At 33.1% G+C, this 17,401-nt stretch overlaps 1 protein-coding gene across 1 annotated transcript in view; it reads right to left on the bottom strand.

Annotated features, from left to right (window-relative positions):
• The window catches only part of LOC149791793 (charged multivesicular body protein 5-like), a 21,923-nt gene extending 20,183 nt beyond the window's left edge, over window positions 1-1,740 (bottom strand). Inside the window, exon 1 of the mRNA XM_089970294.1 lies at window positions 1,599-1,740. Coding sequence (XP_089826420.1) covers window positions 1,599-1,667 — 69 coding nt within the window. The 5' untranslated portion in view covers window positions 1,668-1,740. The remainder of the gene's footprint in view (window positions 1-1,598) is intronic.
• Window positions 1,741-17,401: the final 15,661 nt, after the last annotated feature.

Below are 17,401 nucleotides of genomic sequence, written 5' to 3'. Positions count from 1 at the left end.
TGTCTTATAATGAAGCGATTTTTTATCATTATTTCATCAGACACTGTCCCATTATAAAATTTAAACAAATACAATAACATAATGATATAAGGTGAACATATTTTAAAACCATTGACTGTTTGTCAGTTCAGATATTTACACCATTGAAAATTTGAGCCTATTTATAGTGGATGAAAATCTAAGCTTTGCATGATCATTTTGCAACTGTATAATGTCTAAACTGAACAACAAGTGTTAATACGACAAAAACTATTAAAAAAATCATCTTAGCATATTCTTCTGGCACACCAATTAGTATGAAATTAATAATAAGTTTAGTTTTGGAACATCAGTTTTGGTAAAGTTAACATCGTTATCAACTGTTAGAAAATTCAAATATGGCAGACAATGTCAACATGGGGAGATTCAAATGTTTTACAAATTCAATGCTCATTGCAGTTGGTTTATAAATGTGTCTGATATGTAAATCTGGTAGCAAAATAAAGCTTGGAATATGCTGACTTTGATGATATATGATGCATTTATTTTAACTGCCAAATGTTTGGTCAAATCTGCGTAAAGTTTGAGGGATTATTTCTTTGTGTAGGAATATCATAGGAACATGCTACAACCACTGAATGAATTGTTTACATCTCCTCTGATTGGATTGAAAATTGTATGAATATTAATGAAGTTTTAATAATTCGCATTTTGTAACAAAAAAAGAGTGGTGTCACGTGCCCGCAGCATGATCAGCATTTTTTTTTAATGACGCGTGAAATCTGTTACTTTTGATGATTATAAGTACTAATTCCATTAATACAGAGTCAAATATAAAAAGAAAACATGCCCATTATAGATAATTTTATTAGCTTTTACAATATGTAAATGTGTTGCCATCAGATGACATGTATTGATTCTGCAATCAAAATTCTACACTTGGTCAACAGTTTCATCAGATTTTCAGGTAAACTGTCACCTTGTCCGTGTTAGACTGGGTTGCTAATATATGACAGCACATGCACATGTGTTTTGACACTGAGTGTTTATCTATTCAAACCAATGATGTTATGGATGAGTAACATAAACTTTACAGCTACATATTTTGTGGGATAATTCAAAACAATCTCTGAATCTTTGGACTTGGTCATTTTTGGGTAAGTTCTGAAAACTAAAGCAAACTTCTATTGTCAGCTGATGAAATAATTATGCCTATTTGTAATTTCGGTATTGTAATCTAGATATCTATCAGTAATTGATATATATTATAGTTTCTTCTGTGCTCAGTTAAAATCACATGATCAAGATAAATGGAGAAATGACCAAGACGGGTGCGTAAACTTTAAGTGCATTTATTTATCGGTAATAGAAGGGCTATCATGCTTGACATATTTTAGACAGTGGAAGTGTTTATAAATAATAAATAAAGTATTAGATACGAGCGAAAACTTACATCATCCTAACTTTACCTGTGATAGAAAAACAAACGGAAACAAATTAAAATTTAAAGCGAAACTGTGTCAACTCTACAATACAAAATACAGTCAACATAGCACTCAACTCCTTGAATTACCCTTTAATTTTTTCTGTAATGAAAACGTTCAAATAAGATACCTTACATTTGAAACACAGTCTGTCAGATTTGGAGGTGGGTCTTTTGGTTTCGATTTTCCAAATAATCGGTTCATTTCTTTATGTTACGTGAAAAGAAATTGTCAACTGGAAGACAATATTCCGTAGCGCTATCGAATCCGGAAGTAAACTAATAAGACAGTGAGATCACTTCCGGTATGGATCAATTAGATCTGTTATATCGCAGCTTATTGTTCTTGAAAACAATTTTTGTTCAGCCTTTTTATATAAAATTTTATTACTATAAATTGAAATAATAAGATCATAGAAATCAAATGCATTTATACATATATAAAAGAAGTTTATCTCGTATTTAAAAGGAGAAACAGTTTATTGATTGCTCCCTTTGAGCTTTTGTACATGTATGACCCACAATCATATGAAGATGACTCTCACCTTTTCGATCTATCCAACACATGACAGGCATTTACTACCTTGATTCATTTGTACATGGTTCGAAAGTAACAGTGACATGAAACTACATAATGGCTTGCACGAGCTTAATAATATGAATAAGTTAAATAATTGTAACAATTATTCATACTTTACGTTTTTATTTAGAATTTCAGAAGATACCGAACTGTGGCTCCATCTCATGTTCGTTAACGGGCAATCTGAGAAAATATTACATTAACAGAGAGAGAGAGAGAGAGAGAGAGAGAGAGAGAGAGAGAGAGAAAAGTAGGAATACTTTTGGAGATATTTATTTTTATAGTTAATGGTGAATGTTTCTAATTTGTTAATTAATATGTTGACAGAGTTTTTAAAGAATCTAATTACAATCGGATCTCCAATGTCTAGGTGGAAAACACTGGAGATATTATCATATTCAAAGTATTGTTATTCTGCATTTTTAAAACGTATTTTGGCCATAATAATGAAGCGAATGGGGATGGGCAAAAAGTTCTCCAACTTAGATGCAACTCCTCCCGTACATAAAAGCACTTTGCGTGATAACATGAGGCAAGGTCCGAAGTAAGTTGTCATTAACCTGGTACTTGGCAGGTCAGTCATCGCTATCGAAAGAAGGTGGTTAAGATTTAAAAGTACCATCTTGTGTTGATCAACAGAACTCTAAACATAATGAGACACGGTTACATAATGATAACTGAATTAATTTGTTGGTAAATAAGTTATTATTTAGAGCAATACAATGATACCAGATTGTTACATAGAGGATATATTGTTTCCTTTCAGTATATGCATTGCATTGGTTTGGTTTAGGTATTTCACAAATTATAAACCGCCTAAATTTACTGAAAGGAAGTTTAATTTTTGCATTCTCAAGCTTTAATTCATTAAAAGATAGGACAAGTCTTACATTTTCAGGAGGAGCCCGAAGTGGCCGAGTGGTCTAAAACGCGCACCGTTACAGATCACTGCCATCTCATCTTATTACGTGGGTTCGAGTCTCAGGTTCAGCCAATGTTATTACGCGAGAAAGCTTGCTGGTAGCTTCTGATGGGTCGGCGGTTCTTTCCTGGGTTTTCCCGGCTTCTTCCTCCCCCGTTTATACTGGCCGCCATGTCTAGCCTATCTTGTGCTTGAAAATGGCGTTAAACCCTATAACAACAACAATATTTTCAGGAAGGTTGCCCCACAAAAATAAGATCACACTAATATATGATCTCGCTGATAGTTTTATTCTAGAATTTCGAAGTCAGGTCTAATTTTTTTGTTGTAGATTACTTCTTGTTAAATCGAAAAATCATAAAGATAAAATGGCCATATAATACCTTTAAATCTATAGAAAGAACGCAATGTATGGAATTTTCGTCTTGGCCCGATTCTAAACAACCAGTTTCCCGATACAATTTTTTAAATTCTGGTATTTTTACTAAGTCCAGATATAATTCGTGCGGCCTAAATCAGAAGCTTTTCTAATCTAAGTTTCATTGACAAAGCTCCCAGACAATATCTGCATACTCTAAAACTGGTTGTATAAATGTCAAGCATATTTGTTGCTAAAGACTTCCGTATTAATTTGAATTGTAGTGCCCTAAGTGTAATTGTCATGTTTATTACACAATTACATAATTTGTGTATAAGCAGCGGGAGGGGGGGGGGAGGGGGGGAACAGTCTAATTTTAGAGAAAGTCTTCTTTAAAAATAAAACTTACTATGAAAAAAAAAATGAAAATACGTAATCAATAAAGTCAAACCGAAGCCTCTAACTGACCGTGATTTTCTCTAATTGGTTTAGTTAATTTCGTTACTTTATCTTTGTTGTTCGTGTTTTCTATTTTTTTTGTTGTTTTTTTTGTATGTGTATTTGTTTACTCGTCGGACACTCATTTTTGGTCGCATCTCCCTAATGCTGTCTTTTTATCCAAAGATTTTTTCAAGACCTATACGATATCGTGATCGAGGATCATGCAAATTTATCGTCATAAATCTGTGTGGAGTAGCTTGCGCTTTTGAAAAGAAATTTATAAGTTTAATCATATCCATATCTCCTGAACACCAAGTTAGATGAATATTTCGCAGAGTATGAGTATCAACTCCATTAAGCACAACTAAAATATTACAGTTGTCTCTGATCACTTATACTACGAGATTATTAATAAATCCATCGAGGTCATCTATAGATGGGGCTTGATCAATATCGGTGATAAAATCAAAAATATCATTGCCATCCTCGTCCAACAATTTTGCGTTTTCATTAAAATCTTAAAGCATCATTGTAACATCTCTGATCATCTACAGATGGTGCCGCTAAATATAACTTATCCAACTTGAGCCATCTCATTATCAGATTAAAACAACAATAGCATCTTACCAGACCCAGATGGACCTATGATAATTGATCTGATAGGATTTTGGTAAGGCTAGATGATGTTTGACTGCCTCTTGTTTTTGTGTCGCTGAGAAATCAATGATATCAACGTTGTACAAATATAATAAATAAAATAGATTTATATTTGGTTCGATGAGTAGCATCCACCCCTACCAGAGGATTAACAACAATAATAACAAAATATAAAATAAAAAAATAAAAAGCATGCACTTACAGGTAAGTGTGTAAAATGTGGTACAAGTACATACAAATTTATCTCCGGACACAAAGTGTCTGGTAGCGATATCGCTGCTTTTGTTAGGAAAATTGCCAGGAGCTCCATAGGCCAAGTATCCAGGAGAAAACATCTTCCTGGATATAATGAGTGTGGTCCTGGAGCCCGACTTAATATCCAACTTGACGAGCGATATCAACCAAGACGTGGAGAGTATCCAATAAATGCGATTGATCAAGCATGTCACGTTCATGATGTAGCGTATAAAAATAAGGATTTACAACAACGACATATTGCAAATGTGAAGTCGAGCCACTCCTTAAATTCCATAAAAATCTCTCTGCGAAAAACTTGCTAGCTTCCTAGTAAACTCTGCGATGAAAGGTAAATTAGTGTATGGGGCAGGTAATTGATCAACCCATTATTATTATTATTATTATTATTATTATAATGGAATCTATTTATTATAGCCCAAGAGGATACTGGAGGGGTAGAGCAACGATTAGTAAACTTGCTTATGCAGCAAATGTCACACGTTCTGTTGCTGCAAATTGGATAGCACGACAGGCAATATGGCAAATTTAGCTACCACCACCTAAACACATTCATTATGCACATTTTGATTTCAGCAGTCCTAATGAAGTTCATCAAGCAGTTATTTTATTTTTGCCACATGATACTATTAAAATGAGTAGACGTCAATCACGCACATACAAATACGCGTTAACTGCCGTTAACGTTGCAAGTATATATAAAGAAGCAGAATCACTATCAAGTAAAACAGCAACTGAAGTTGCATCTGCTTTTGAACAAATTTATCAACGAGGATCCGGACCACAATGTGGTCTACGATAGCCACAGTTGCTACAGGTTGATACATGCAAGGAATTTATTGGTGCAGTGTCATCTCTAATGAAGAAACATAAAGACAAAATCAGACGAGGACATACCGCAATTCATCACGATCAGGCAATTGTTGAATGATTTAATCGAACACTTGCTGAGAGATTGTTTGGATATCAATATGGAAAGGAAATAATTCAGAAAGACAAGAGATCGCGTGAATGGGTTGCAAGACTACCAAGTGTGACAGCTGCATTAAATAATGAAATTACTCGTGCTATTTATATGAAACCTTCCAATGCGATCGCAAAAAACATATACCAATACAACGACATGACTTTTCAAAACAACCAGTACTAGGTAATGTGACTGTGAGGTATTTATATGAACCTGGTGAAATTGAAGGTGGTAAAAAGGAACCACTGATCCTATTTGGAGTGTGAAGACACATACAGTTTCCAGCGAAGTAAGATCCACGCGTAGACCGCAATCTACAGACTAGATTCAGCTGCTCCTCAGTGTGAATTTGTACGTGAACAATTGCAAGTAATTCCTGAGGACACACAATTACCACCGCGCTCACTTTTGTGAACTGGCGCCTCGACGTCATTTACATTCAAGACATGTCAGCATCACATTTTCGCGTGTGTGACCAAGACTCCTATTAATTCTATCTACGGTAAACTGTCTTTTAATATTATTTGACTATTGACACAACATTAATATGTTACAGTTTGCACAATGATTATTATGTCGTTGTTTCAGTATCATGATAAATTCAACATCAAGATCAAAGTCGCGTTTATTTTTTCTGCCACACTGCTTATAACTATAAAAAATTTATTACATCATCGCCATTGCTAGCAGCTTGATTATTATTTTCTGTGAAGTCTACGATAACCCTCCGCAGATGAGATATTCTTCTAACACGAGACACTGGAAGATAAACTAAGTTTGACCACTCAATACGATCATCAAGAATCTAAATTTTAGTATCCGAAATAGTTAATTCTTGTTACCAATGAATCGTTTAAGCGTATCCTAACGTCCATGGAGTTTTATTCATCATTAACGTGCTCTCCACAACACTGGCATGAACTAAAACAGTATCATTTAATACAAGGATTTGTTTCCTTGACTCTGTCAAGGAGCCTGGAATTTCAATGTCGATATGTTGCTGTTGAGTATCTACTGGTCGATAACACAATGGTACGTATTGACTTGAACCATTTACTTATGTAACAGAAGCAATTGTTGTTGAAGTGTATCACGAGCTATCTTTCTACCTGCAACTATCAAATCATCTGGTTTCCACACTTGCAGAAAATCATTCATAGGAGTTCCTGAAATTATCTCACGCATTATTTGACACTGACTTTTATTTGGTTATAGTCTGGTCAATTTCCAAAGCTCTCTTAATTCTGGGTCAAGAGCACTATGATCATCAGTTATTTCTTCATAATAATCTACGAACTCTTTTAGCAATTCATGTGGAGACAATCCAACAAAAGGCGGTGGTTGCCCACGATCACCACACATTATCACAGCAATATTTTTCCTCAATAACCAATCAAGAAATATCTTTAATGTCTCCAGCGACATTGTGCATGTTTTATCCCAGATAACAATCTTTGGAATATATTTTCACTCATTCGTTCAGGAATCCATGTATCTCCCTTCCATCGGAAAAACCTTTGATAAGTATGCGATTTAACTCCTCGTTCGTTCATTTCTCTGGCGTGTCTATGTGCAGGAGTTAACACAATTATATCAAGTCCACGAAATAATTCGATCACATGTGGGTTTTTTTTTTTTGTACCAGAACCTCCCGGTCCATTAAGATAAACAGTCTTATGTCTGGTCACAGGATCATATACCCATGGTGCTGATGACAATTTTAATATTTGATTACTTTTGTGATAAATTACCTTGATTTCAAAGTCGGCAGATTCAGAATAACAAGTTTATTAACCATAGTTATTGTTCTAGTACCTGCTGCTTTTCGTTGTTCATCAGATAGTAGATTATAGTCTATTAACATTGACACAAAATGGATACTCATTATGCAGTTCATTACGTTCAACTACATAATCAAGATCTACTTTAACGAAGTACGAAATATTATGTGGTATTTATTTATCAGTATCTCAAAGAAGTTGATCTGGACTTATCCAATGAAATCCACTAACTGGCATGCGTTCAGACATTGCATAACCATAAATATTATTTGGATCTAAATATATAATAAATGTCGAAGGAAGATCTATAACGAAGTCTTTCATGTATTTGCTATTTGCTATTGCATACTGTTTTGTTATAACACGGATGCCAACTCGAATTCCTTTTTCAATAAAATCAAACATATCAACATCAGTTAATAGATCCAACTTAACTGAACTTTAGAACAGATTCCCAATTCAAACCAGGTTCAGAATAATACCAACACGGATTTAGTCCATAATTCATTTAGTCAACGGTTCTGAAGTTTTCAAATACATCAGAAGTACATCGTGATAATCTCAAAACGTTTTACAATCTAACTTGTTCCAGATATCTTCTGCATATTTATATTCATTTTCTGTAACATCTTCCATTTTTGGTTGTGAATAAAACGCAGATCGATCTGGCAATTCAGTTTCATGGAACGTAGACCAATCATCAAGAAACTCATAAGGAAATATTCCTTTTTGTTTTAACAGAATTTTCCTTTTCATTGAATTGATTTTCCAGATTATCAAATCTAGTACAACCTTTCACTAGCTCATCAAGTGGAGCTGCCATAAAATGGAGAATGTCAATAAATCGTAACTTGCCTAATGTAACTGACATATACTTTTCAAAGTTATTCGGAATACACTTAACATTTTTTCTGAGTTTTAGATTTTTGTTACAACAGCATTACCGAAAGCCTTTACAACAATATGCGAATCGTGCCCACTAAAGTTATTCAGTACAACTGGAATAAAATCTGGAGATTTGGAATGCAATTTGCATTTGTTATGTGCCGCAACTCGGTAACTTCCAGTTAAATGATGATGATTTTTTTACTCTATTATCTGCCAGTTTCTTTTCACAAAAAGAACATAATTTTGTTGTAATAAAATCTACTTCTTGTTCTTTAGTCAACTGTTTCATCATAACAGTTTTTTTTCTAGTTTATTTGAAATACAATCAGCTTCTTCAATCAATTTTGTCAATAACCAATTCGCATGATCTGGACCTCTATAAATCTGAACTGGTTTTGATAAACTGATCTATGGCACAAACAATTTTATAAGCAATTCCACATGGAATGCGGTTTTGAGTTTTTCTTGTACTTGAATTATCTTTATAATTTTCTGCAGCAAGTACATTTTGCAAAACACGACACGTGGTTATAGTTTTTGAACTGCAAAATTGTATTGTTTCTCTTGGGCAGTCTGTTTCTATGTACTTCGGAACAATAAAACAAATGTTTTTGGAACGTTTCATCAGAAACACAACCATGAAGACATCTATAACAAAAGTGTTTTCGTTCTTTGTGTTTGTTGTACTGTTTTCCAATTAATATATTAAAGTTCTTAATCCAAAGGTAATGGTTTTTATAGAACAACAGAATGATTGTTTTTTTAGATGCATGTGTTTTGAAATAGATCTAGAATAAACTTGATTTTGTACACAAACTCTCAATACAATTACTGAAATATTATTTTGTTGTTAGAACTTTGGTATTTGATTTTCTGCAACAGGAAAATCTATCCCATCAAAGTTCAATCTTGTAACATACGGAATGTATCTGTTAACTGGATTGGCCTCTCGATCTGCTTTATATCATGCAGAAAGTAACTACCATTGAAAACATCAGTTATCAGTATTATTAACATTAATACAGCATTTTGTAATTTTGTTGGAAGATCTACGTACGAGCGTCCTCGTAACGAATTATATTTTGTTATCTGAAATAGCACTTCTGAAATACTCTCGAACTTCAAACCAGAACCAAATGCAGTCTATTCTTCTATCTGTATCAAAATTTATTGATGCATTTCTTCTGATAAAACTTTAAGAACTGTTTCAATTAACATGCGCTTCGATTTTGTTGTATTATAAGGATCTGCAAGATTTTCGTCCGACGTTGTTTCCGTCATATGTAACTTTGTCACCTATACTTGGTACTGAAAAAAGATCTTTAATCCTTTGTGTTTGTCAAGGTCACGTTCGATTGTTGGTTGTAGTAGGTGATACAGATTTACAAAAGTAAAGTTTGTTAGAACATTATGATTTTTAAATCTACAATTTACTATCAAATTCAACAAATGCAGTAGTAATTTTTGTTGGTTTATTGTTTGTTGTTAAGCTCTTTTTAGCCATTTCGCGAAATTTCAACATAATATATTATATGTTCACTGTTTCTCTATTTCAATATCAGATACAAGATTCAGAATAAATTCAAAATGAAGATCAAGAATAAAATAAATCTCAAATAATAATATCATTAAACAAATGAAAAACATATAATAATAATGACACAAAAAATAAGATCATCTGATCTTATGGCAAGTGTAAGTGAACAAGAAATAACCTACGTACATCAAACAAACAATGAATATGATGGACATATGTTAGGTTAAGTTATTAACATAAAAACAAAAGACACATTTGTTAGAACAACTCCAATTGGTAAAAGGATTAAAGTCAAAGGAAAAGAAGATTCAGAATATACTGAAATATATGTCAACCACTTTATTTATACTTTATTTTGTGAAGTTATTCCAGAAGGATATTGAGTTTATCAAGCTAATGGAGAACCTACTGTTAATAACATTGCAATTTGGTCTTTCTTAAATGAACATCAGCCACATTCAGTATATGATTTATATGAACGTAACGATCAAGGTTTTATCAGAATTAAAACAAAGAAGGTTATTGGTAATTTAAACGAAAATGGTCATTTACAAGTAATGGTTAAAGGAAAACAAACTAGTCAAGTTTGTTATAACGCGCATAGGTTTTTGTTTGAAACTGTCAACGGTATAATGCCACCTGGTTTAGTTATAGATCATCGCAACAGTATTAAAACCGATAACAGGTTAGAAAATATCTTGTTACAGTAAAAGTGATATTAATTTGTTCTAGAAACTGTTCAAACTTTTTATTAAAAAACTCAGGACCGTGATCTGTCCAAATCTTATTCGGTTTTCTTTCTGTACTTATTATAATATGTTTCAGTGCATCAGTTATTGACATTGCAGTTTGATCAAAAACTGGTACACCGAATGCATGTTTACTATAAACGTCGATTACGTTAAACAGATATTTCTTGTTATCATTCAGATTAGACATATCTGCAAGATCTACTGCCCAAATGTCATCAACAGAATCAGCTACAACCTTACGTCTTAAAAACTTTCTTTTAGGTCTATGTAATTCAGTTTCCAGACTGCGAATCACTCCATCGTCATAGAATCCAATGCTTAACTTATACTTTGCTCCAGTAAAAACTTGTACCAGTTTTCTTTCAACTCGATATCTAATTCCGTTTGGTTTCATCTGATGAAGTTGATCTAACATAACTTTATCGCAACCATATTTGTTATTTTCGTTAACATATATCATGTTTCATAGCTATTGCATCTATTTAGTTATAAGGCTATATCCGGGTAACGGATTATCATTTTCATCATGTTGCTGATTCAACGGATTATAAGGTCCAGTGTATTTATGCCCAGGCAATGTCTAATCACGTTTTGGTTTTGGCAACTTGCCAAATAGTGTGTGGATGTCTATACCAGAACCAATTACGTCATGTTTGTTACATTTTTTACAATATTTTATTTGATTTTAGACAAAGAGCTTTATCATAATCGCATTTGTTGTTGTGTTTCATTATTGTTTTATCATTAACTAGAATCAGTTTATCGTTTATCGGAATTGTATCAACACCTTCGCCAACAAGTTTAGTTTGTTTTCAAAACATATTTATCTTTTAACCACATATCGCACAAACACATTTTAGCATTAGTCTGTTTTTCATTGTTGTTTCAGTTTTTTCGTCTGTACTTTCTGTTTTCCTTCTCCTTTTCAGGCAGTATTTCGTCATTTTTTACATTTGTTTGCTAGACAAAATTGCGTTGTTATCATTATCTAAACTTGGTTTCTGGTCAAACTGTAGAATAACGCTAAGAAAATCATTTTGTTTTGACATTTGTTTGACAAACATAATACAATAATAACCACAAGCTGAAGTTTCAACCGGGTGTAGCTGATTAGATGAATAATTTATTTTTGTTGGTATTATTGTCTGATAAAGAATTTTAATACGTCACTCGGTGGAAGTCCAAATGAATCAAAGTAATTGTTTTTATAAATCGTTACCAAGTTCTTTCTAGATCCCTCATTAAAATCTTGTATATTGATAACGAAACTGTTTGCTGGAATTACACCTGCATAAGCGTTAACGCTGACGAATTCATCTTTAGAATATACCAGAGAAATGAATTTACAGATTTAAGTTCTTTTAGTATATCAAAGGTACTTAGCGCCTTGTACCTGGTAACATTAGATTGCGTCCTTTGGCTGGTGCCTTTCGTCATCGTTTCGATATTTCTTTTCCAAGTAAAGTTACGAACAGATTTGGAAGTAGACTTCCTGCTAATCCTGCTATAATTGGACCAATGAACCCGCCGTGTTTTGTCTTTGTCGCTCTTCGACGGCCACGAGTGGTTGGTGTCTTTTTTCGGTGGCCTTTTGTCTGCTAGTGACAGACAAAAGTAAACTTTATTCTTGTTTATTTTCTTCTTCAGTTCTAGAATTTCCACATCTGGTAGAAATAATGTTTTAATGAGAACACCAAAATGCAGTCTTTATTAACAATGAACCTAGCAACCCGTCTACTATTTTTCTTGTCATGGTTATTTTGCTTTCGTGTTTCGTTATTTCGCTTTCGGTTTCTGTCATATTGTTATCTGACATCTTTATATTTGTTGTTAGATAAAATTAACGGAATGCATTAGATTATTGTTTTGATACTGTTGCAACATGCATCTTTTTTTAGTTGCTCTGGATATTGCATCATATGCTGCTGTGAGATATAGTGTTCCGAGTACGGGCAATAGTGATGGTAGTATTGTTTTAGCAATTGTTGCAAGTGCTGGTCATATAAATCCACCATGTTTAACATTGCAGTTTTTTGAGCAACGGAAAGAGTCAGAACAAACGATTTATCGTAGGACAGATTTGTTATTTGCCTTTGCGTTCACAAAAGTTTAGTTGGTGTATTTTAACATTTGTTTTAATATCAATTTTTAGACTTATTGTGTCTCGTTCTGAAATTGCATTTGATAGTTCCTTATTTTGACCTTGTGTCATATATATTTCTTGCGTAATGAATTTCATCGTTATTAAACATTCATTTGATAAAATTGAAGTGCAAGCACTTTAAACTTGAATTGTCATTTTACTATTGGTTGCGTCTATGGTTAAGAATCTATCAGATACAACAACTGCATATACATAATAATCTTCAGCAGCAGTAGCAGCACATAATGTCCATGTATCCTCAGTATCTGTAGTTGATCCGATAACTCTTTCTGAAAGTTTAGATACATCAAAATACAAGATTGGATGAAGTCTTCTAAATTCATTGAGATTTGCGATCCACTATCAACATCCTGATATTGTTGCTTTTCTTCTATCAAGTACACGCAAGCCCTTGATACATTTTTATTTGCATCATTATCAATGTTACATTCGAGTGCTCGTTCTAGATACTGTTTTGAGTTCATTATAACGAATATTCTACGTATATCTGATACATCGAATATATAATTGTTTTGTAGTTGATCGTTACATCTTGCTTGTAGTTGAAACACAAGAAACACGTGACTGGACAACTGTTCACTAGGTGCATTTGTTATACGCCAAATATGATCTATTGAAGTAGGAACTGCCAGTTGATAAACTTTATTGTGTGCATAATATGTCTTTTTTATGTATGCTATTAACAGTGGTTCGAATTCATTCGTGTTATCAATAGACGGAACTACACGTGGCATCAAGAAAGCAAGTTTAGAAAATACAAACTGTACATCAGCTCCACCGACTCCCATCAAACAATCATTGTTATCGGCTATATCTATAATAAGTGTTTGTGTTTGATTCCACGAAAAACTTTGTTGTAATCGAGACAAAATCTGAATATAGAACTGAGGGTAGCGTTATTGTTACTTGTTTTCCAGAATCTGTTAAAGCAGTTGAGATAATTCTACATTGTACTTTAAGTACTGCTTTGTGCGGTAATATAAACACATCTTCTTCTCGTGTATTAAAAGTTCTTATATCATATTTGTTTGGTTCATTTGAGTTTTCATCAAGATACTCAACATATTCATATTCAGTTGCTGAATTATCTGTATCAAATTTTCCAGCAAGGTCAAGATAATCTTTAATAGACATTCTTTATCTGTAATCGTTAGATAAAATCGCAACGTTAAAACAATAGAGTATTGATCCGAGGTCGTGTTGTACTTACTAGTTTACGTATAATATTTTCACCAGGTACTGACAACATTTTGTTGGTTGCATTTATCATAGCCTTTGCTGTATCTGCAGTTGCTGCTATTTCTGTAATAATTTGTTTGATATATTGTACTGTTTGAAATGGTACTCCTTTTACTTTATCTGCTATCCATTGTCCAATTGCAGTTCCCGCTGCAGATGCTGCTCCAGTAGCAAGTGCTTCCGATGCCTCTATTGCAATTGGTACAACTTTATTTGCAATGCCAGGTGTATTTTCAACGATGTTAGAAAATATACTATCAAAGAATCCGTCTATAATTTTTCGTGTATGAATTGTTCTTTGTTTCATCTTGTTATTAAGAACTGTATGATAAAATTCGTGTTTTAGTTGCTGAATCTCAGATGCAAGTAGTAAATTACAATTTCATTGTTAAGATATAATTGCCGTCCATATTAATCGGTAAGTTGCACTGTGATTGAAGATATTTATTTTCTGTAGTTATTGGATAATATATGACGTGGTTAAACTTGCATTAGTGAACCCTGTGGAACGTCAAGAGAGAATGAGTATATTGTTTGACCTCTACTTCCACGTTCCATATAAGATCCAGATGCGATAGAATAATTATAAAAACTGTATTTACTTGTGTAATGTTTCCTGGAACCTCACCTTCATAAAATATACTTTGATTAGCAACAGAACCATATTGTTGATATTTAAAACCATGTACGGAAGCGATGCTAGTTGATGGAGAAAAATCAACAAGTAAATTGTTTTCAACGTGATTCTAACACGTAACATACTGTAGTTGGGAATAAGTTAAAAATCATCGGCGGTTCCTCCATTTTCTGTAATAAGTTCTTTTATTATCTTTTTAAGATCAGTTACGTTATAAGCGCCTTGTGGAATATATACGAAATCCATGCTCCAGACATAAAAGTAAGATTATCGTTTATATTTGTTTTAACATTGGCCATTGAGTGCCAGGTATTTGCAGACATTAATCCGATTTCGTATTGTTTATCTGGCTCAAGTTCAATTTACGGATTATAAGAAACTGAAACTTTTGCACTATCTGCTCTTGATTCCGATGAATCAAGTAATACTGATGATATCATTTACCTTTTATCGCACGGGAAAATTATTGGATTAGATCTTCAAGAAGAATCTGATACTTTGTGGTTGTTAAGTGAAGCACTTGATGATCTAAGATGTATACGATCTCGTTGTTAAATTATATACTGACCTTTCCAGCCTCTTTTGGTGATATTAGTAACATTAGTCTGTCAGCTATTGTAGCCATTGACGAAAAACATGTAAACCTTTCTTTTGAAGAAGCGCAACTTCTCTGCGTTCATTAAATCCTTCAATTTCTGCAATCATAAACACATTTTTTAACATTTTATCTTGCTCATTTTTCTCTCTTTCTTCTTTTTCATTGATAGCTTCTTCTATTTTTTCTTATTGCCCGGTTAGTACCGATTCGTCTTTCTCTTTGAGCAGAGAAAGTTCTTCATTTTCCATTTGTTTGTCGAAAGTTTCCTTTTCAGATTATATCTGGTTTCGTAGTTCATAATTGTTCTTATAACTTCCAAATATAAAATAGCAATTATTACTTCCCTCGCATACGTTAACACATGTTCTGCGCTTTCATGTCAGTTGCGGTATATAATGTTTTCTTTTCTTCTCTGGCAGTATCTACTATTTTCTGAAGGTATGGAACAAAATTGTCTCAAGTTCCTACGGTTCTTAAGTCTCTTATCACGTTCATGTGAACACCATATTTGCTGTCAAACAGAGTGTATTCAAAATCTTCAATGTATTGTAATACTTTATCTTTATTTCAGCAATAATTTTATCTTTCTTTGCAAGAACGATATGCTCTTGTTCTAGTAATTGTTTTTCAGCAATTGATTTTTGTATTTTAAACCCTTTTTTATGTGTTGCTGAAGCTTAGCGGTTGGTTTAGTTAGTTTTTCAATTTCGTTTTGATACTGTTCGCAAGACGCTCAAGTAATCCTTTTTCTAGTATTTTTTCTTTTCTTTATGTGTTAAAACAACAGAAGGATCGGATGGTTTTCCAAGTACAGCTTTGGTAATTGGTTTAAAGAGTTTTGATGGTTCTTCAGCTTCTTGAACTTCTCCTCGGCGTTCTTGCTCAACTTAACGTTTTCATCGCGGTCTTATCGAAAACATTTCTTTAGCAAATCAATTTTTGATTCATCCATGTTTTATTGATTACGTTAGATTAATTGTTAATGATTGATTCAATTTGTGAAAAATACCGGTTAATACAACAACGGAACATTTTCTTCGGATCTCTTTTAAGTTTATCAAATAAGAAATATTCTTATTTGTTTGCAGTTGCTTGATGATAAATTTCGATGAACTTGTCTTTGGATACAGCTCCATATTGTTCATGTGCGATATTCCGTACGTCAACGTTGTCAAGTCCAGGAAACAAGATAAAGCATCCAGTATTTGTTCTGATAAGCCGATTAACGTTACAAAATCCTTTAGCTAAGTAAACAGCGTTACATTTGCGGTTTCTTGACAACACGAAGAATGATTTTATTTTATTCATCTCGCTAAAGTTCAGCGGAATATCGTCAAATAGAATTTTCATTTGCTCAGATGAATCCAGTTCGTTTAACGGAATAAGATCTTCAGGTTGCTTGATAACATAAATATCTTCACCAGCTCTAAATTCACCGCGACGTTTTTCATTGTACTCGTTTAGCAGTTCTAACTTATCCTGTTGAGGGTTGATCGTGTAAATGTAGACCTCTTCGTAGTTAATCGTATCGTGGAGAAGCAGGTTCAGTATCAGATTTGTTTTACCAGATCCGGTTGTACCAACAATCATATAATGACAATCTGGAAGTTCGTTGTTATGTTTGCGTTTGATTAGATGGTCTGTATCAAATCTGATTATTGACATTGTTTTAATATCAAGTATGTTTTATAAAACTTAATCATGCAAGATATTTACAATTGTTTCTTAGAACTAGCAAAAGTTGCAGGAAAAATCATGAACTTAATTTTATAAAATATGAACTTTCTGATGTGCAAGATAATGTACTATATTACTGGAGTTTGTTAATTGAAATATTTGATTAAACTACATCAATTATTGATTGTTTAAAATTTTAAAAGGTCTTGTTAAACACGAAATGGTTCTCATTAAAATGATAGAACCAAAAAACAGCTTTAATGCGTTAGAAATACTAATAGAATTGTATCATGCACTAAACTGAAATGTGTGTGTTGTTTTTAATCAAAACAACATCACATGTAACAGAAACAACAATAACAATAAATGTTGAAGTTGATTTATCATGATATCTGAACAAATCTGGAGAAACAGTGACCGGCAATTTAAGTTTGTCTGGAAAAAGCCAAATAGATATAGAAACTGGATATCCTCCAGTAAATGTAA

This window comes from Sinohyriopsis cumingii, chromosome 9, assembly GCF_028554795.1.
Source record: "Sinohyriopsis cumingii isolate HCF-2022 chromosome 9, ASM2855479v2, whole genome shotgun sequence".
Lineage (NCBI taxonomy): Eukaryota > Metazoa > Mollusca > Bivalvia > Unionida > Unionidae > Sinohyriopsis > Sinohyriopsis cumingii.
This window is presented reverse-complemented; position numbering and strand designations above follow the sequence as displayed.